At 39.1% G+C, this 20912-nt stretch overlaps 3 protein-coding genes across 3 annotated transcripts; 1 reads left to right on the top strand and 2 right to left on the bottom strand.

Moving 5' to 3' along the window:
• The first annotated feature begins 3197 nt into the window (after window positions 1-3197).
• Window positions 3198-6243, top strand: rcvrn2 (recoverin 2). Its single transcript, XM_037676874.1, has 4 exons — window positions 3198-3250; window positions 3356-3913; window positions 5511-5622; window positions 5976-6243. The coding sequence occupies exons 2-4, from the start codon at window positions 3533-3535 to the stop codon at window positions 6062-6064; spliced, it is 582 nt and encodes a 193-aa protein (XP_037532802.1). The 5' UTR covers window positions 3198-3250; window positions 3356-3532; the 3' UTR covers window positions 6065-6243.
• Window positions 6244-9404: 3161 nt separating this feature from the next.
• si:ch211-149k23.9 (germ cell-specific gene 1-like protein) lies at window positions 9405-14022 on the bottom strand. The gene is made up of 6 exons (XM_037676873.1): window positions 13824-14022; window positions 10446-10628; window positions 10280-10327; window positions 10054-10206; window positions 9852-9963; window positions 9405-9777 (listed from the first exon to the last, which is right to left on the bottom strand). The coding sequence occupies exons 1-6, from the start codon at window positions 14017-14019 to the stop codon at window positions 9405-9407; spliced, it is 1065 nt and encodes a 354-aa protein (XP_037532801.1). The 5' UTR covers window positions 14020-14022.
• A 2378-nt stretch (window positions 14023-16400) lies between these two features.
• Window positions 16401-20814, bottom strand: atg12 (ATG12 autophagy related 12 homolog (S. cerevisiae)). The gene is made up of 4 exons (XM_037676872.1): window positions 20668-20814; window positions 19616-19752; window positions 19445-19507; window positions 16401-16671 (listed from the first exon to the last, which is right to left on the bottom strand). Exons 1-4 carry the CDS (start codon window positions 20759-20761, stop codon window positions 16612-16614), a joined length of 354 nt encoding a protein of 117 aa, XP_037532800.1. The 5' UTR covers window positions 20762-20814; the 3' UTR covers window positions 16401-16611.
• Between the last annotated feature and the right edge of the window lie 98 nt (window positions 20815-20912).

Raw genomic sequence — 20912 nt, 5'->3', positions numbered from 1 at the left:
AAAGTCTACAAAGTTTACATGGTCTCTTTCAAGTCAAAATGTCTGCTGTGAAGTATTACAAATAACTGCACTTATTGTACATTCTACCGTAATTTCCGGACTATAAGCCACTACTTTTTTCCACACACTTTGAACACACCACGGCATATACAATGCTGCGGCTAATTTCTGTATTTTTATTTTTATTTTTGATGTGCTAACGAGCTTCATGCCACCAAAACATTTATCTTCGTCACACCCAGATGCTCACATACCTGCCCAATACACGGCTCTCTTGGGTGGTAGCGATCAATGACGTCCTGGTAGACTACTGTATTGTTTTATCAGCTGTGTTACAGGCACTGTTCAGAAAAAAAAAGCATTCACTGTATTTGTGTGTGTTACCGGTACTTATTCAATTAAAAGTAAAATAATATACAAAGTATATTTCTGTGTAAATATCTCATGTTACAATGTGAACACCCACAGCTTATACACAAGTGTGGTCTATTTATACCATACCATACCATACCATACCAGCTTTATTTATAGAGCACTTTAAACACCCACAGGACCAAAGTACTGTACACACAACAAAACAATCATAAAATCAGATAATAAAAGTGATTAAAATGATTAAAGTCAACATCTCAGATGGTGTCAAAGGTCAATGAGAAGAGATGGGTTTTATGATGTTCAAATATCCATCCATCCATTATCTTTACCCGCTTCTTCCATTTTGGGTCACGGGGGTCGCCGGTACCCATGTCCAGCAATCACTGTGCGAGGGGCGGTGTACACCCTGGACGGGTCGCAAGTCCATCATAGGGACACATAGAGACAAACGAGACAAACAACCATTCACTCTCTCACTCACACTATAGGGACAATTTAGAGTTACCAATCAGCCTAACATGCATGTTTTTGGTCTGTGGGAGGAAACCGGAGTACCCAGAGAAAACCCATGCATGCATGGAGAGAACATGCAAACTCCACCCAGAAAGGCCCCTGGACCGGGGTTTGAACCAAGGACCTGCTTGCTGAGAGGCAGCAGCTCTACCTGTTGCGCCACCGTGCTGTCCATGTTCAAATATGTAAAATGTTAATTTTCTTTTTAAATTTAGCGGACACGGCTTATATTCAGGTGCACTCAATAGTCCAGAAATTACAGTATATGCATCTTCACTGGTCGGAAAGCATCTTAAAAGTGCCAGCAAATCCTCAGTTACTCCAGCGTTGGCAATTAGTCCATGCTATGGCGATCACATGTCTGGGATTGTTTTTGATGAGAGGAGGAGGGTAATTCTTTCGACCGTCTGACTTACAGGATGACAGGTAATTGGCTAAATGTAGAGGGCAGAGCAGGCGTAATCCAATAGATGTTCTCAGTGAGCATATTTATGGAGCAAACATATCCTTTAAATCCAAAAGTAAAAGAAGAATAATTATGCAGTGTAGTTGTGCTGTAGATGCAAATTGCTGTATTTATTTTTTTTTTTCAACTTTTCTTCTTGTAGATTTTTTAATAACTCACCTATTATATGTTAGGACAATTAATAAATGCTTGACAATATAAATGACACAGATTGGTGCACATTTGTTCAACAGATTGTTTTCTTGCTATCACTTTGCCCTATTTTGTAAGGCGATAGCCGTCAATCAGGACAGAAATACACTCAGAAGAATGGATTTTAAATGATTATGACCTCCACTTATCACAAGCATCAACAATGAGAATTATTTAACTCACAACGAGTTTAAATGTCTAGCAGACTAAAGCAAATTCAACTCAAAGACAGTAGAGTGAGTCTAAAAAAGGCAACGTTGTTGGTCAGGAAGAGGGCCAGCTGGCCGACAGTGACGATACTTTGAGGGGTGTAGGTGGGATTGAACGCAGAGGTGATCCACTGAGTTAACCTAAAGGGACAGATGGTAGGCTGGAATTAGACAAAAGTGCTCCCTGAAATAACAAACAGAACTTTTTAATATTTTGCCCGAGTTATTCCGAGAGATTCCCAAAGCACAACGACTAGTTTCCAAGTTTGTGATTTTGTGGCATCCAAGTACTTCTCAATGTTATAAAGGGTTGCACAATAATAAAAATCTGCATGTGTTGAGACATGTTGGGGCATTGCAGGAATCTGTAAGTAATTTAAACTCAATATTTATTTCAAAATAGCAGGAAGACAACAAAATGAATGTTGAAATTGAAACTTTTTTTTTTTACTTTTTACTGTTAATCTCAGCAGTTGAGGGGGAAAGAGTATCACTGTACATGTTTTCAATAAAAATAAGAATCTAAAAATTGGTTGTCTCCTTAGAGAATTGAATAGTTGATTTGATAGATAATTCCTTCATAACCTTCTACTAAGTTATCCATGTTTTCAGAATAAAAACGTTCTGAAAGTTTAAGAGATGTTTAAATGAAAGGCTTTTAAAGAAATGCTTGCGACTCTGCCTTGAATGCCCTCATTTAAAAGAAAGATTTCACATAGTCTGGGATTGCTTGGAGTATGTGTTGAGGATGACTCTCAGCTACTACCACTCCAAATTTTAGCCAAATATATTTAAATCTGGTGGAGTTTTAGCATTTCTTGTGATTTTTAGGGATGATCAATTGTGGCAGCCATCTTGAATCAGGCTGACTCCAAAAGATGATCAGTTGCTGAACTGTTTCATTAAACTCCTTCCAGTGATTCATGAGATGTTTTGCTAACACGGCAGACAATCTCTCTCACATACACAGAGGCAATTATATGCCCTTCTTTTATAGCTGCAGGCGATAAAGACTGACAGAGCATTTCTCAAAAGTTTCAGCTGCTCTAGTATTTTTTTCCAGGAAGGCAGGTGTCTTGTTAGCTTTAAGAGAGCAGCAGCATTTCCAGATCTTGTTTTTACTTAATGTCTCTTTTGCCTTTGCTAAGTGAAGCTTTTACTTGCATAAGCAGAAAAAAACACTGTGTTCACTGGCAAACAATTCTCAGGACTGTGTCTGGGTCTACGCTGGATAAAAGTCTGCATCAGACAGCATCACTTGGTATCAGTTACTACGGATGATGTAGAACTTTCTGGATCCTCAGGTGTAGCACAGAAACTTAGGATACTGGGGTCATTTTAGTTAAACACTCATCCACTTTAAGTCCCGCATTAACAGAATTAACCCAGTCACCTCCTGTAGGGGTGTTTCCCATTACCCTCCTTATCCCTCCCCATATGACAGTTGAGATAAACAGTCAGTTCTGCAGCCACTACCTGCCTGCGCAGCACACAGGTAAGATTTCCTCTGCATCTTGGATCAAGCCTACGATGCTAATGTTAAATCCTTGGGAATAATTTCTAGCATTAACATTTAAGATATGATGCTTGTCTCTTTCAGGGTCCATTTGTGCTTTTACACCCAAATCAAGTGACGTCTGGGAGCATAAAAAAAGAAAAACATTTGGACAGAAATCTTTTTTTGGGGTTGGAAAAGACGAAAGACATCTGAAGGACTCAGGTGGCCAGGAAGTTTGACAGAGCTGACAGGTTACACAGCATCTAAAAGGCATCTGCCATGGGAAATACCACCAGCAGCGCAATATCAAAGGAGATCCTGGAGGACCTGAAGCTTAGCACCAAGTTTAGCGAGACTGAAATTTCCCAGTGGTACGAGAACTTCCAGAAGCAGTGTCCCACGGGACGCATCACGCCAGAAGAGTTTGAAGAAATCTACACCCGCTTCTGCCCCGAGGCTGACGCCAAGAGCTACGCACGGCACGTGTTTCGCTCCTTTGACGCCAACGACGACGGCACTTTGGACTTCAAGGAGTACATCATAGCGTTGCACATGACCTCCAGCGGGAAGACGACCAGGAAACTGGAGTGGGCCTTCTCGCTGTTTGATGTGGACAAGAACGGATACATCAGCAAGTCCGAAGTGAAAGAAATCTGCCAGGTGAGGGCGATTCGTTGGGTGTTGTGTAAATCTGTTCCAGCAAGACAGAAATCAGAAAAAAATAACCTGCTTCAAATGAGTAACGACATCTCCGGTACCTTAAGAAGTGGAGTATCAAACGTGGTTTACCCTTGTGTTATTTTAACCTTTTTAGGCTTTTTAAGTACTGATTTGCTAAATTTGCTGTCTTATGTTCAGTTTGACAGCAACTGTGTTATTTCCTCATTGGGAAGTCAGATATTTCTGTTTGTCTTATCCGTCTTCTGTTCAGTCCATCTTAAGAGTGATGCTGTTTTGTAGGAGTCATCAGTCCTAATGGTATGTAGGTCTCAGTCGTGATTGTCAGTCCAATTAGCTGTCGATTTGACCTCATGATAATCTCAGTGATTATGGGTTTAGCTGTCAGAGAGAATAGGCAGTCCATATTTATACCAAGGATGCTTTTTGAGTTACCAGACTATCCATCACCTCCAGTCTAACCCAGGTTCCTGTAAGGTGAATCTCCTGCGTTGACGGACGCAAGCCGTAGTTCTTTGGGTTTCCAAAATCTCTGCATTCTGTTTTAAGACAAATAATAAAGGGTTTGTAAGAGGTTTACGAAGATCAGCTGAGAATCCAGCTTGAATTGTAATAGGATTTATTTCCTGACCAACTGGCCTGGGTCCAGAAGTGTTGCGTTTACACTCGCTGTATGAAATAACTGCATTTTAAATAATCGGCAGTGACATAATCAGCACTGAACTTTAAACAGCCTTTCACAAAATAAAGTGGTTTAAACTTTAGTTTTATTTTATGTAGAGCACGACGTAAGGAAGCAAACATACCCTGAACGAACTGTAATAGTGTCTTGTGTTGTTTACAGAACGTTATTGAAAGATTTGATGTATTCTAGATGTAGAATCAAAGCAGGAAACCAAAACGAGGAAGGCACCGACAGAGCAGACTAGCTAAAGAACGCTTTATTCAACGTTGAGCAGCTGCTTGGCACTGCTTCATTTTATGTTTATAAATGACTACAACCTTACAACCTTGTTGTGTAGAAGTGATTAACAAGATTATCCATACGTAACCACGTCTACCGGTTTGAACTTTGCAGACTCCGAGATCAGCAGGGTGAGACAGAAGGGCAAGCGCAGCCAAAGAGGAGTTGACATCTCGGCTTTTGGCCTGTGGCTTGAGTCATGGCACTAATCCACGTTAATCTAGGTGTCTTAAATGTGGGAGATAAGTGCATCGTCTCTAAGTGGGACACGGTCTTAAAGGCCCAAACTTGAAGTGCACAGCCTTTCAGTCATTTACCACCCAGTGGATTTGAAATGACCCACTGCAGAGCTCTAAAAGTGGACACACAGGCTGGTGAACACGTACCTGATTTACAGTGAATTATGACCCAAATAAAGAAAATAATCATTGAAAATTAAGGTATTTTTTGTAAAAATTCACAGCACACAAATGAACCTAAGAAGCAGGCGAATTTCCAATTTGTTCCCATCTTTTGGACACAGTTCTGTCCTGTTTAGACGTCCAGAGTAGCTGAGTGGGATAAATATTCATCTGTTCTACACTCCACCACCCCCCCACCCCCCACCCCCCTCAGGCCATATTTAAGCTGATCCCCGAGGAGGAGCAGAAGAGGCTACCAGAGGATGAGAACACGCCCGAGAAGAGAGCCAACAAGCTGTGGGCTTTCTTTGATAAGAGGGACAACGGTAAGAGGCATTGTATGCACAACAGTGAGGGTTATTTTCAAATAATGGGAAATGCCCTTTCTTGGTTTTTATTTACTTTAATATAAATAATTATTATTGTATTCTATTACACCTTCATCGAGGAACTCTAACAACAGAGTCTGGCCTGACGTCAAAAGTACAAATAGATATACTGGTGAACATCTGCACTGTTGCTATAAAAACAGGGTCATTCTCCCTCGTGTGCATAAATACACACAACAGACAGAAGAAGGGATCTATCTTTTCTCATCTCTTCTTCTTATGTAGATCTCATCACAGTTTTTTTTTTTCAAGATTTAACACTTTATTCTCCATTTTTATTTCCTTCACAGAACGGCTGGCTGAAGGAGAGTTCATCAAAGGAGTGATTGAAAATGAGAATGCAATGCGTCTCATTCAGTATGAACCAATGAAACATTAAAGTCATTCTTATTTATCTCCTTTTTTCATATATTTCTACTTTTATTTTCCTTTTCCCCCATTGAGATCAGACTCTCCACCCTCCGCTTAACCCTCCTGCTGCCCTTGGGTCAAACAGACCCACGAGGCCTCAGTTTTAAGATTGAGGCCTCTAGGCCTGTCACGATAACAAGTTTTGCTGGGCGATTAATTGCTTCAGAAATTATTGCGATAAATGATAATATTATTTGAAATTTGACAATAATTAGTAATTATTGCCAAATTCAAGAGAAATGTTTGTTAATTTGTTTTGCGTGAAGTACCTTTTTTCATCCACCGGATGCAGTACAAGACTGAAACGAAGGATGGATAGTGAGGGAGCGAGCAGCGTGTCTATTTAAGAAAAATGGGAGGGAGGCCCCTTGACGTGAAATGGGCTGTCTCTCTTTGGTTCTCAAAATGGCGGACGCTTGGTGTGGTTTGAGCGCTTTAGCATAGCATTTTTCACACAAAGCTTCTAATTAAAAAAAAACAGTAAACAAGTTCTCAGCTTCTTTTTGCAGAGAAAAACAACTTTTTACATGAAGGCATGGGTTTCAACCGGGAATTTTGGAGCTTCGACAAGACGGAGTTTTTTTCCTGAGGTCGACCTGTTAGCTTAGCTCCTAGCTTAGCTTCTCAACTTAGCTGCTTTTAGTTTTAACGATCCAAAAACACGATTTTGGACAATTACAATAGATTTTAAAGAGAAAAGAGAAAGGGAGGGGGTCAGTGAAGAGCATCCAGTGTCTTCAGTAGAAAGAGAGAGACACGAAGAAATGATAAAGCCGATAAATGAAAATGAGGTCGATAATTTTCATTTATCATGCGATTAATTGATTTATTGTTTATTGCGACAGGTCTAGATCGAGGCCTCGTGGGTCTTTTGACCCAAGGGCAGCAGGAGGGTTAAGTCAACACCCTTCTGTGTAAATACTTTGTTCTTGCATTGTCATGGTTGCAACCAAGTTTCCAGGAAGGTTTTTGATTTTCTTTAACCATTTGTGAACAAATTTATGTAAAATAGGAGACACTTTTTGAAGTAGCATTCACAGCCAAAGATGAGGTTTGTGGTAACTACATAAAACAAATGAATAAAAATGCAAATATTCTATTGTCGGATGTATTCTTAATTTTTAAATGTATTAAAAAACTTGGGTCTAGCTCGTTTAGTTGGTTTTTCACAGACTTTTGAATGATTTTGATTGAGTTTGTAGCTCTCGAGTGTTGTGCTTCATTCACGGAACAATAAATTAAAGGCTTTCTCATATCTGTAGTTCGGAAATCAATTTATTCTTCTTTCCCCAATTCCCCTTTGACCCAGAAACTTACTTTAGATTGTCATGCTGTCGTTAACATAAAGGGTGCTTTAGCTGTTAGGTTTTTAGTTGTTTTAATCCTCAGCGGTAAATCCAGGATTATCTTAAAAGTGAAACCTACAGATATTAAAGGAATAATTTAGATTTTTTTTAAAGAAGGATTCTGTGAAAAGATCATGAAAAAGGAATATCTTACCTGTTGTAGATAGCTTTGAACAGCATAATTTGGAAAAGTATATTTCTGAAGGCATTGACAAGATAACAACTCAAAGTGACTAAAACCAGAGTGGACTGTTCTCATCTTAAAACAACTCCAGTCTTTAAAATCCATAAAGCTAAATGCAAACAGCATTTTATGAACTTTTACACTGCTCTAAACATAACATATCTCCAAATTATAATTATCCTAGCAGAATAATTTGCGTATTCTTGTCTAAAGTATCCCAGGCTGCGCTGGAAATACTACCCATAATAGTTTCTGCTATTGCTTTTTGCATTTGCAAGCAACTATAAAATTCCAGGTAAATAACTAGAATACAAAGCTGACAGTGATGAAAAGATGGAAAAAGATATTTCTTATGAAAAGCTCTCAAATGTTTGTGGTTGGAGCCATTTTAAGATGGCGGTAATCTAATTTGGTGTTGGACCTGCTTAAGCCAGTTTGTCTTTCCAGTCACAAATAAACCATTTTTTCTCCAAACTGAGGCTGTTCAAACAGATAAGATATTATTAATTTGTAATTTTCTACAGAATCTTACATTATAAGGTCTGTTTCTAACAAGAAAACAAGAAAATACCCATGCCTCGGCTCTCAGTGTCAATAATTTTTACATCATATTAAATCATAAAGAACCAAAGAACGCCCTTTTCTTTATAACATTTATAATTTCCTCTCAGTTATTAACTATTTCAACACACATTCAAAGTTAAATGGTGACAAGTTTAGGATTAAATAAGAAGGAAACAAATATTGGTTAAAAAAAAAAAAAACAGTACCATTGTTGTTTTGGTTTCTAAGGCACAAAGTGATATGAGCACGTGGGAACTAAGTAGGCTCTAAATCATCATTTCTTAAAAGTTCTGTGTTGAGTCTGCACAAACCCACCAAAAATTACATTTTTTTTAAAAGTCTCCACTGTGGAACGTTTTGTTAATCTCCATTTTTCCACTAAAAACACGGTTCATGTGTGCACGAAAGACGCAAACGCAGCAGATTTCTCTCCTTTTTTAAAATATCCAAAGTAGTGCAGATGGGGCTCATAATCTTTTGTTTCAAATTAAAAGCACATTATTTATCATTTATTTCCCTGATTGTGACACACTTTAATGCTGCAGATGTTAAAGTGTGTGTGTGGGCAGCACGTTACTGTGTGCCAGTATTTCTATCCAACTTCCATTCTGTTCCCCACCCCAAAGCACTCTTCTTCGTATTTTTTTTTTTTTTACATCTCTCCACTCTTTTCCTCCCTCTTCCCATCCAACTTGGGATTAACGCTTTACTCATAATCTTCTGTTCAACATGAGAGAGCAGACTCTCCAAAATCTCTGTAATCATTTTATCTTGATGGGGTTTGTCTGTGCTTCTTCACAGAAAATGCAGCTGTAAGTTGGATCTTTTGGTTTAAATGTGCTCAGATATTTTAGTTTGTCACCAGAAAAAATTACCTTAAACAAACAAACAAACAAAAATCATAATATATTGTCAAAATTATGACAAGAATTCATCTTAGAGACATTAGATGCATAAAATAAACATTTATGAATTTACATATAATATAAATATACAATTTTTCCCATTAGGCACAGTAACGTATGCAGAAGACATGCAGGTTTGCATGTTAGTGTCACCTAGGAGTTCATAATCATCTTAACAGTTTGATATGTGTTGATTTCACTGACCTTTGCTCACAGTGAGCTGCATCCCAAGCTGACAGGAAGTCAAAATAAATCAAAAATAAAACAGTCCATCAGCGCAGTGATACGGTCCTTCTTATTCAGTTTCATCTAACAAGGTGAGTCGACTCTCTCTATGGCCTCTTCCATCTCATCCCTCTCTCTTTCACAGTCCTCACACCCTTCTGGCCCACAGCCCCCCACCAAAACCAGCGTCGGTACGTCCCCATTTCCCATTCCCACCACGCTTCCATTCGGGGCCCATGCAACATCGATTATGCCATCTGGACAGTGCAGCAGGCCGCTGACAGAGTAGAACCCTCCTCCCGGAACGACCTCGTCATACGTCGGTGCGTGAGCGGCGGCTCTCGCTTCCTCCAAGCGAAGTCTCTGCCTGCGACGGATTTCAATGATGGTCTTTGTGTAGGAGTTGAGCGTCACCACAGCTGCCCCCATGCAGCAGCTGAAGGACACCCAGGCAAGGCTGAGAAAAGACAAGTTAGACTCGTAAGGGGGTGAGAAGCTCTCTGTAGAAACAACTTGTTTAAAGCCACCTACGCGAAGGACCAGCCGTAGTCCCAGGACTGAGGTCTCCAGTCTTTAGGTCCCACAATGACTGTCATCTGAAATACGGTGGTGAACATCATATGTGCTACCATCCCAAGAAGACCTGTACAGGAAGTGAAACAAAAGAGAATGAATTAAACCCTGTGCTGAGAGAACGATAAAGAAACGCTGTAAATCTGAAGTAAACCCTCACCTGACAGCACAGTACAAATAGCAGCGAAGGCATTGATCTTCAGCGCATGCATCTCTTTATGGGAGCACATGATTTCCAGGCACATCAGTAAGAAGCCCATCCCCAGCAGGCCGATGTATGTAAACTCAGAAACAACTGACAGCCAGAGCACGCCTGCAACATGTGCAATCAGTAATGAAAAAAGGTGGATTTGACTGGAAGAAGTGGGAATTAACGCCAAGCTTACCTTGTGTATCTCCGGGAGTTAGGTCGATGAAGCTGCGACACACCTCCCCTGCTAACAACATGTAAAGATTTAGGCCCAATACAGAAGGTTACCAAGTATTAGCAGATGTGGTTTTGAAAGCTGCACACCCAAACGGCACTAAACGATGAACTTTTAATTGTCTCACCATCGTTTTGTTCCTCGCAGCTTTCCCAGAAGCCGGTGTGGAAATATCTAAAGGCAAACTTGTCCTCCCCCGTCTCCCAGATGTAGTGAACCGCGTTGGCCAGCTGCCTTTGCCTGATCTTGGCCAGCTCCTCTCTTCTGGCTGGAGAAAGAGTGCGGTTGAACGGGTTCTGAGTGGGACTCTCTGTGAGGAATGACACAAGGGAACGGTAGTGAGAAAATTATTTTTTTAAGGCTTTTTTTTTTTTTTTTTTTGCACCTGCATGCTCATTTTTTTTTTTTTTTTGTATTATTTTGTTCAGTTTCAGCCATTGTCTTTACAACTCTGTGAAAGAAAAGTTATAACTATTCCAGTTTGCAGTTTCATTTTAACCAGACTGATGAGCCAAAAGCTAGTACAAGCAGGCTCAAGACCAAAGTGGATGGTTGCCATTATTAAAACAACACTAATTTCAAACAGTTTTTGACTGAACAGCTATAAAACTTTCAAAACCTGAACTGTTTTAAGACGGCAGCAGTTCACGTTGGTCTTGGCTTTGCTCTAACTAGTCTATAGCTTGTCAATCTGGTCAGGACTAAACTCTATTTCACTAAAGTGAAGCTTTAAGCAAAGACATCTACAACAGGTAAGATGTTTATAATCATTTCACAGAACCCTACTACAGATGATCAGAACTGTCCCTTTTCGACAGATTCACTGATGAAAATGAAAAACTATCTGTTTACATCAGGAAGAAAATATGCAAAAGCAAAATGGTGGTTTTGATTTTTCACTGTCAGAAATCTAGCACAAGCGGAGGCCTGTTAAAGAAACACATGAGAACAGACTTATTTTAAATTTCAGTGTATTATCTTTTCACATGAAGCCTTCCCTTCACAACCTCTTTTACACCACGCATGCTTTTCTAAATCTAGCTTCCAGTGCTGTATATCAGTTCTTCCTAAACAAGCACATAAAGTACTGATCACGGTAATCCCATTGTGGATTAAGCATATCACAAAAACCTGAGCTTGGGCAGTGTCGACCTCTCTTCTATAGACAAATAAACATTTGGGAGACATCCAGCACTTCCCCAGAGATTAAATACTAAACCACAATTAAGTTCATCTTGAAACTGAGCTTCTGACATAAAGAGATTAAAAAACAAGAACAATCACTTTCAGGGAGAAGTGAGATTTGCCTATTTATCCAGTCGGATTAGTCTGAGGCATTGGTTGGAAGGCAGAGAGGGTGTAAAGTTCAAGAAATGAATCTTGTGTAATCGGTTTTTGCTGGTGAAGGTGAAAAATTTAGACAAATCAGTGTCAGAGAGCTGCATTTAAAACCGGCAGCCACTAGGGAGCACAAGCCAGTGTATCTCTTGTGATGGTCCGAGCCCGGGTCAATGGTGAGGGTTGTGTCAGGAAGGGCATCTGATGTTAAACACTTTCACCAAAACTAATATGTGAGTTCATCTGAGCGACACTATACTGAATCGGGCAAGGCCCGAGTTAACAACGATTGACACCGGTTCTGTTGACGAACAGGGTGCTGGTGGAAATTGTGCTACTGTTTTAGTTGAAGACCATGAGAAGTTAAACATGTCAGGAGACAGAGGGAGAAGAGGAACGTCAAGAATGTAGGTCTGAGGGTTGCAACTCTAAATGTGTGGACAATGACAGGCAAAGGTAGAGAGCTGGCTGACATGATGCAGAGAAGGAAGGTAGATGTTTTATGTGTCCAAGAGACCAAGTGGAAGGGCAGCAAGGTTCACAGCATTGGAGCAGGTTTAAACTGTTTTACCATGGTGTGGATAGAAAGAGAAACGGAGTAGGGGTGGTCCTGAAGAAGGAGTTGGCAAAGAATGTAGTAGAGGTGAAAAGAGTGTCAGAAAACTTCAAGGTGGAGAAAGGAGTGCATCAAGGATCGGCTCTGAGCCCCTTCTTGTTTGCTCTGATGATGGACCGACTAAAAGATGAAGTCAGGCAGGAATCCTCATGGACTATGATGTCTCTGTGAGCCGTGTAAGACAGAGTACATGTGTCTGAATGAGAAGGAGACAGGTGGAACAGTGAAGCTACAAGGAGTAGAGGTCACAAAGGTGCAAGACTTCAAGCACTTGGGGTCCACTGTCCATGAACATGGGGAGTGTGGTAAAGAGGTGAAAAAAGAGTCCAGGCAGGAAGGAGTAAATGGAGAAAAGTTTCAGGAGTGATTTCTGACAAAAGGGTGTCAGTAAAGGTCAAAGGAAAAGTTTACAAGACAGTGGTGAGACCAGCTGTGTGGTATGGTCTGAAGACAGAGACATGGACAAAAAGACGGGAGAAAGAACTGGAAGTGGCAGAAATGAAGATGTTGATGAGGTTCTCCTTAGGAGTGACAAGGATGGATAAGATTAGGAATGAGATCATCAGAGGTACAGCACAGGTTGAACAACTGGGAGATAAAGTTAGAGACCAGACTGAGATGGTTTGGACATGTCCAGAGGAGGGACAGTGGGTATACTGGTAGAAGGATGTTAGAAATGCAGCTTCCAGGATGACAAAGAGGAGATATATGGATGCAGTTAGAGAGGACATGCAGTTGGTGTGAGGACAGAGGATGCAGAGGACAGAGTGAGATGGAGGATGATTCGCTGTGGCGACTCCTGAAGAGGGAAAAGCCCAAAGAAGAAGAAAATTAGCCGTTAGCTCATTGACTTGATCAGAATTAAAGTGTTTCTACAAATTGAGGTCATTCAAAGAGCCATCTACAGCGGGTAAGATACTAATTGTTATAGCCTTTCCATAGAACCCCACTTAAAAAAACAATTGTTTTAAAGATTCATGCTCTCAGAAACTAACAACAACAACCTCTAATTCAATATTAAGATAAAGCTTGAAATTCTTAATTTTATACATCTGACTGCTATTTCCTGACACATTTCAGATAAAGTTCATGTGAATGCATTTGTTACTATGCCAAAAAAAAGTGTATTGTAATATATAACATGTTGATGTAGGGAGATAAAATATTAGAATAAGTATGTAAATGGCAAAAAAAAAAAAATTTTTTGTAGTGGAGTCTTTTTGGTTGGTTTTACTAAAGTCAAATAAAGTAAACGCGGTCTTTGCATCACAGTCATGAACGATGTCTGTTTCCTGCTTGCTGCTCTTCACTGGAGCTCAGACTAATATGACTCTTTGCTCAAAACGTCCTTTCATACCGAGTCTTTTGAGGTTTTGGATGAATCAGAAAGAGACAATCCTTAGAGAGAGGCACAGACAAAATCATACATGTTGAACACAAGTTTCTGTTTCCCAGAGCCTATAACAGTAACTGCAGTGTAGTTGAGTGAAGAATACAATAAAAACCACATGAACCTGCATAAAAGGCACGTTTCAGATGGAGTTTCTGTACCTGTGGTGTAAGGCTCACTGTTGTTCTGGCCACAGTTCTTCATTTTGACGGGCGACAGGCAGAGAGGCTTGACCACCTTGTGCGTTCCCTCACACCAGTAGGAGGTGCAGAGGGCCAGGATGGAGAGGGTCAGAGCCAGAGTGGTTAAAGTCAGAGAGAGCATGGAGCGAGAGCGACGGGACATGTGCTCCAGCATGGCCACAAAAGAGAGGATGGAGGCAGGGGGGCGTGGGCAACAAGGGGGGGCCAGGCAGAGACAGAGGACAGAGCAGGAACAGGAGAGGAAATAACTGCAGCTGGAGTTGTAGCTGACAGGTTGAGGCAAATCCTTTGGTGAGATTTTAGGAGTTGATGCCAACTTTTAACATGAAGCACTGATGTAACAGCAGATACAGCTGACAGGGTAACACTGAAACATCAGTGATTAAAATAAAAAGTGGAAGGACAGAAAGTAGAAATGATGGTCAAGAAGGGATTGATGTTTGTACGGTGGGAAAGAACAGTGGGATGTCGGTGTGTTAGAAGAGATTGTCCATCAATGCCCTGACTCTGAACTCTTTTAACCCTGGCTGGGTTAGATCTGTGGCTGTGCAAGTATCAAAAAACAAAAGGACTTTTAATTAGATATAGTAAAAGTTGTAAATGTGATATAAAGAACATCCTTAAAATGGTTCATCACCTGACAAAAAAAATTAAATTCAACTCTTGACTGAAGCACACACAGACCATGGGGGCCACGTCAAACTTTATCAAACGTTCTTTCAGTCTCTACCTGAGCTCAAAAACATCCTCCAGCTGTTAATAGGACGGATTTATGGAAGGTTAAGTCATCTGACCCTGACTAATACCATTACGCCTCTTGACTATCACACTCAGTCCTGGGTTGGCTGCTTACTGTGAACTTCCCCGCTGGATGTCAAGAGTTGGACAAGACTCAGCAGCACAAAACAAAGAGTTCCTTTTTTTTTTATTTACGACTTTCAAGATGAGCCACAGATTTAACTGGATTTTACTTTTACTGATAATCCCTGGAGATCTGCTCTAATCTGTGTGTGTTAGTTGTATTTCAGTGTGAAGTGCAATCTGACCATGTTGTCTGTCATGCATCACATCACTGTCAGCCCACAGACCCTGAAAAACAAGAATTTGGGGTTGGTTGGTTGGAGAGTAAATGAACTTACAATTAGTCAAATGTGGAAAAATGATGTTGGATGACATCACAATTATGTAGTATAAAAAGTGATCACATTAAGGCTCAGTTAGGACGTTTATTAGATGCTTTGGTTTGTAGGTGCAGTGCAAATACTTACAGCAATTAGCTTTTTATATCCAGCATGGATTCATTTGATGGGTTACCAGTTGTTTTGCAAAGAAATCATCTTGAAAAACTATTATACCTTTGACAAACTAGTTGTTTTAAATGTAAACTTTAGGGGGGAGAATGATTTAGTTTCATTTACATATTTTATTTTGCTTTCAATAACTCAAATTTAGCATACTTATGTTCATTTATTTTAAGTATTCTAGACTTGTTTTTCTTGGAATAATGCTTCAACTGACTTTTCAACTTAGTCATTTGAATCTTTACATTATCACCATAGTTTATCATTTTTAACTTTGAATTAAGAACATTTCTCTTCACTCTTGTGATCAAGATGAACAAGCTATAGTTAAAAGTTTTTAACCCAAAAATGAAATTACTGAAAACATTAAATTCCACCCCAGAGGTAAAATTATTATTTTTTTAATTCTATTCTTGTTGATAGTTCAACTAATATTATTACAGGGCGTTCAAGACCGGACATGTTAAATTCCCAAAAAGCTCCTTCCAGCTGGCACAAATTTTTTTTATTTTTTGACAAAACATTTTTCCCCATTATGTCTCTCCTAAGGTTAAAGTATTTATGTATGCATCATTTAGACATCCTGACAAAACAAGCACTTAAGAATCATAAATGATAAAGTGCTAACACGTTCAAGATGTTTTTAAAGAAACGTCAATGCACTGATTATTAAAATACTTAAAATATTTTTAATAACTGATAAATCTTTAAGACAAACGATACCTACCAAAGTTCATTTTTTTGCAGTATTGTGTGAAACAAAGTAGTTTGTTGTAGAAATTATTGTATTTGTCACTTCTTGCAGTCTTCTGAACCCATAATCTTCTGTATTGTTAAATCAAGAAGCCCCTTAAAAGTAAAACTGAACTCCTCCATCGTTAAACTCTACAACAGCACGCTCCTCGTCTGTATCCTCTGCACGTCTCCAGTTCTCTCCTCCTGGATGAGCATCAGTGCTCCTTACCTCTCCAGCTGTAATCCTGCAGGTTAATGGATGGATGAAGACGTGAACTGATGGAGGAACAAAGTGTCCGTCTCCACGCAAATCTACTCTCTTTCCTGTCTTTCTTGGGAATTCATGTCACAAACCCATCCTGAATCATGTAATCCCTCCAAGTCCATCTGCTGCTGCAGTGCCCCCTCGCTTCCTGTTTGTCCAATTTCAGAGTTTCCTCCTCAGCGTTCCTACAACAAAATGAGCTGCACTACAAGAATCAGTCTGGAATCAGCCATAGCTTGAACCCAGTTCATTTTTATTTTAAAAGATATTTGTCCAAAGAAATTAAGCAGAAATTAAATTACCGGTACAGCAAAAAAAAATTACAATAATGTATTTACAGTGCGTGCACATAAAAACTCAAAGGAAGCAAATACAAAAAGGAAGGGGGGAAAAAAAAATTAAGTTTAAGGGATAAATGAAATAGGACATCAATCCAATCAGGTAATTAACCCCAGGCTTGAGATTTACAGTAATGCAGAACTAGTTTGCCATCGCTGCCGAAACACTGAAAAAGGAGAAAGGGAAAGAGAAAAATGCAAGAAATGAGTCACGTGTATGTTGGTTCTGAGTTATTTAAAATAAAATAAATAAATTGTTAATGGCTTGGAAAAATACAATTGTATTATGTTAAATAAAAGAATGATCAGCTGCTCCCAGATTTCTCCATCATTAAGGATCAAGTCTATGATCAGAGATTGATTTTTTTTTTTTTACTTTTCTCAAATGAAGTTTTCATCTTTGTGCTCCCTCTGCTGGTCAACTAACACAAACTGAAATTAGAGCCAGACTACTGATATAATATTTCATGAAGGTTCAATAAACTAATACAATACAGTAAAGATATTCATAGATTCCAGCATATATCAATAATGCTTAAATTTACATTTGAAAGACTTCAGTTTCTTTCTGACAGAATGATTGCTGCCTACAATCGAAACAGATAATGCTGCTACTATTTTGTGAACTATACACAGGGTTTCTGCAAGTTTTAGTCCAATTTAAGACCTTTTAATGACCAAGGAAATAAGAAGTCATTGTAAAATGTCTTTCAAAGTAACAAATTTTAGTGTTCAAACACAATAAAGGTCATTTAAAAAACAACAACAGACCAGTTCAGGAGCAGAACAACTGGATTATTAAACAGGCAAAGCTGAATATCCATAAATAATTTCTTTATGACAGTGCTGATGCATGATGGGCCTTTTAGTTTTATTACAGCATAACTTAAAAATCCTTAGAACTATGACATACAGAACAAATTAATGCAAACAGTGCATAAAAAAGGTTGATGGGAAATCTTTTTAAGGCCTAAAGTAAGATTATTAAATTTGAGACTGTTTATGTTTTAAGACCCAGCAGAAACCTTGTATACAGTATTAAATGTATTTCTGTTGGGTGAAACATGTCTGAAATACTTACAGTTTGTTTACATTTTAGTCTTGAATATGTCTCAATAGCATATTAAATCAGTTAATCACTTAACAAATATGATAAAAAAGGACTTGTAAAGTTTGTGTACTGTATTTGTTGCAATGTGTTTTAACAAAAGACTGACGAAGACAGCTATAGTCGTACTTTTGAAAAGCTAATTTTAGGATGACAACATGCTATGTTCTTTAAAGAAAAGTTTAGAGTATATGTACATATACAAACCGGATTCCAAAAAAAGTTAGGACACTAAACAAATTGTGAATAAAAACTGAATGCAATGATGTGGAGATGGCAAATGTCAATATTTTATTTGTAATATAACATAGATGACAGATCAAAAGTTTAATCTGAGTAAATGTAACATTTTAAAGGAAAAATATGTTGATTCAAAATTTCACAGTGTCAACAAATCCCCAAAAAGTTGGGACAAGTAGCAATAAGTGGCTGGAAAAAGGAAATTGAGCATAAAACGAACAGCTGGAAGACCAATTAACACTAATTAGGTCAATTGACAACATGATTGGGTATAAAAAGAGCTTCTCAGAGTGTCAGTGTCTCTCAGAAGCCAAGATGGTAAGAGGATCACCAATTCCACCATTGTTGCGCAGAAAGATAGTGCAGCAATACCAGAATGGTGTTACCCAGCGTAAAATAGCAAAGACTTTTAAGTTATCATCATCAACCGTGCATAACATCATCAAAAGATTCAGAGAATCTGGAACAATCGCTGTGCGTAAGGGTCAAGGTCGTAAAACTCTACTGGATGTTCGTGATCTCCGGGCCCTTAAACGTCACTGCACCTCAAATAGGAATGCCACTGTCAAGGAAATAACAGAATGGGCTCAGGAATACTTCCAGAAAGCATTGTCAGTGAACACAATCCACCGTGCCATCCGCCGTTGCCAGCTGAAACTCTACAGTGCAAAGAGGAAGCCATTTCTAAGCAAGCTCCACAAGCTCAGACGTTTGCACTGGGCCAGGGGTCATTTAAAATGGAGTGTGGCAAAATGGAAGACTGTTCTGTGGTCAGATGAGTCACGATTTGAAGTTCTTTATGGAACACTGGGACGCCATGTCATCCGGACCAGAGAGGACAAGGATAGCCCAAGTTGTTATCAACGCTCCGTTCAGAAGCCTGCATCACTGATGGTATGGGGTTGCATGAGCGCTTGTGGCATGGGCAGCTTGCATGTCTGGAAAGGCACTATTAATGCAGAGAACTATGTTCAGGTTCTAGAACAACATATGCTCCCATCTAGACGTCATCTCTTTCAGGGAAGACCCTGCATTTTTCAACACGATAATGCCAGATCACATTCTGCAGCAATCACAACATCATGGCTACGTAGGAGAAGGATCCGGGTACTGAAATGGCCAGCCTGCAGTCCAGATCTTTCACCTATAGAGAACATTTGGCGCATCTTAAAGAGGAAGGTGCAACAAAGAAGGCCCAAGACGACTGAACAGTTAGAGGCCTGTATTAGACATGAATGGGAGAGCATTCCTATTTCTAAACTTGAGAAACTGGTCTCCTCTGTCCCCAGACGTCTGTTGAGTGTTGTAAGAAGAAGGGGAGATGCAACACTGGTAAAAATGGACTTGTCCCAACTTTTTGGGGATTTGTTGACGCCATGAAATTTGGAAACAACAGATTTTTTCCTTAAAATGATACATTCTCTCAGTTTAAACTTTTGATCTGTGATTTGTGTTCTATTCTGAATGAATAAAATATTAGATGTTGGCACCTCCACATCATTGCATTCAGTTTTTATTCACAATTTGTTTAGTGTCCAAACTTTTTTGGAATCCGGTTTGTATAATAGGATCATTAAACCATACAAACTCACATCAAAGAGGACTCCTACTTCTTGATCGGGTGAAGGAGAAAAAGACTGATTAACATAGATGAACTGAAAAACAAAAAACAAAGTTATCTATAAGGACTTTACAAAGCAGCGGTATAACCTTAATATAACCCTGACATATTTTGAGAAAACGTTGAGCCAAACCATGCTCACCAGTTGTTCGTTAGCATCAAACTTGAGAAAGCGAGATATGAACTGTGCTAGGGACTGCACCGTCCTGCCCCTGTCAATCGCCCACTTCCTTGTTTTCATTATAGGAGTGTCTCCCACCGCCTTCAACAGCACATCAACTAAAAAAAAACAGAAAAATGAAACCAGCTGCTGCGAGTCTATTTCTCAGACAAATCTGAACTTGAAGTGTTCAGTTGAACTGATGAGTTCTCATGAAAAGCACCACCATGGCTTCATGGCTTTATAACCTGCGTCAGCTTGTTTTCACTGAAGATACTGCATATATTTATGACATCACTTTTAAAGGAAAAACCAAGACAAAACTGTTACGCTTACCTTGCTCTCGCTCTTTTGGCAAAATATGACATCTTTTAAATATTTTTAAATACTTATAGATAAAACCAATCATGTGCATTTAGAAAGATAATTGTTTTCATTATGAGCTTGACAGACAACAGTCTAAAAAATTTTGACTAACCTTTGATACCCAAGTGTTTCTTTACTTTTTTAACTTTCAGCAGATGTAATTACCGTACATTGCTTAGCGTTTTGTGTCATAAATAGTTTGGTAAAATAATAAATGGTCTTACAATCTTTCATTAATAAATATAAATTAATAATCAAAACTATTAGAATGTATTGTATACAACAGATTTCGTGACTTTCAGGTACATGGTAAGGCGGTTAGCGTATTAAACTAGCTTGAACTACATATTTTTGAAATAGTAGACACAAATTTAATAAACATTTGATATGTTTTGACACTTTATATACTCAATATTACATACAAATGCAGATAAGTAATTTTCCTTTTATTTTTTAGCAATAGCATTAGCTTTTTTCCAAAACAGAAACGGTCACGTGCTCAAAAGCTCTACGCTTATTGGTTAAAGACGGAAACGTTTCAATCCTATTGGCTAAGCATGCTGTCAATTTTCTGAACCGGAAGTTGTGTTTCTTTTAGCATTAGCAATAGCTCTCGTGAACAAGATTGTTACCGACAACTAACAAACAGTTATAGTACACTTTGTTACTTTTTTTCTTGTCTTCATTAGTTGCGGAAGAATCTGTCGGTTGTTGTGGCTCTTCTTTTTGTGGTTCCGTTGGGGACTCGGCAGTGTCAGACATCTTCAAAAAACCAGTATGGATTGCCTTTTGCTCCCACCCACTTTACCAGATCACTACGGAACAAATAATACCTGCTATTGGATCAAATAAACGTCAATCACCACAATTTCTATTCCTATTGGTTAATGCCTCGTTTGAAGGCGGGCCATAA

This window comes from Nematolebias whitei, chromosome 5 (assembly GCF_014905685.2).
Source record: "Nematolebias whitei isolate Nwh7 chromosome 5, NemWhi1, whole genome shotgun sequence".
NCBI classification, from domain to species: Eukaryota; Metazoa; Chordata; class Actinopteri; order Cyprinodontiformes; family Rivulidae; genus Nematolebias; species Nematolebias whitei.
Note: the sequence above shows the minus strand (reverse complement) of the source record. Positions and strands in the feature narration are given on the sequence as shown.

Bases quoted from the DNA above. Each gene is read 5' to 3' on its own strand.
- si:ch211-149k23.9 (XM_037676873.1), bottom strand. From the start codon at position 14,019: ATGCTGGAGCACATGTCCCGTCGCTCTCGCTCCATGCTCTCTCTGACT. The intron at 10,629-13,823 runs GTACAGAAACTC...CATTCCTCACAG, and splicing joins CAGTGAGCCTTACACCACAG to AGAGTCCCACTCAGAACCCG. The intron at 10,328-10,445 runs GTGAGACAATTA...TGTTGTTAGCAG, and splicing joins CTGCGAGGAACAAAACGATG to GGGAGGTGTGTCGCAGCTTC.
- rcvrn2 (XM_037676874.1), top strand. From the start codon at position 3,533: ATGGGAAATACCACCAGCAGCGCAATATCAAAGGAGATCCTGGAGGAC. The intron at 3,914-5,510 runs GTGAGGGCGATT...CACCCCCCTCAG, and splicing joins AAGTGAAAGAAATCTGCCAG to GCCATATTTAAGCTGATCCC. The intron at 5,623-5,975 runs GTAAGAGGCATT...TTTCCTTCACAG, and splicing joins CTTTGATAAGAGGGACAACG to AACGGCTGGCTGAAGGAGAG.
- atg12 (XM_037676872.1), bottom strand. From the start codon at position 20,761: ATGTCTGACACTGCCGAGTCCCCAACGGAACCACAAAAAGAAGAGCCA. The intron at 19,508-19,615 runs GTGAGCATGGTT...TTTGTTTTTCAG, and splicing joins TTGATGCTAACGAACAACTG to TTCATCTATGTTAATCAGTC. The intron at 16,672-19,444 runs GTGAGTTTGTAT...CTCCTTTTTCAG, and splicing joins AAGTAGGAGTCCTCTTTGAT to TGTTTCGGCAGCGATGGCAA.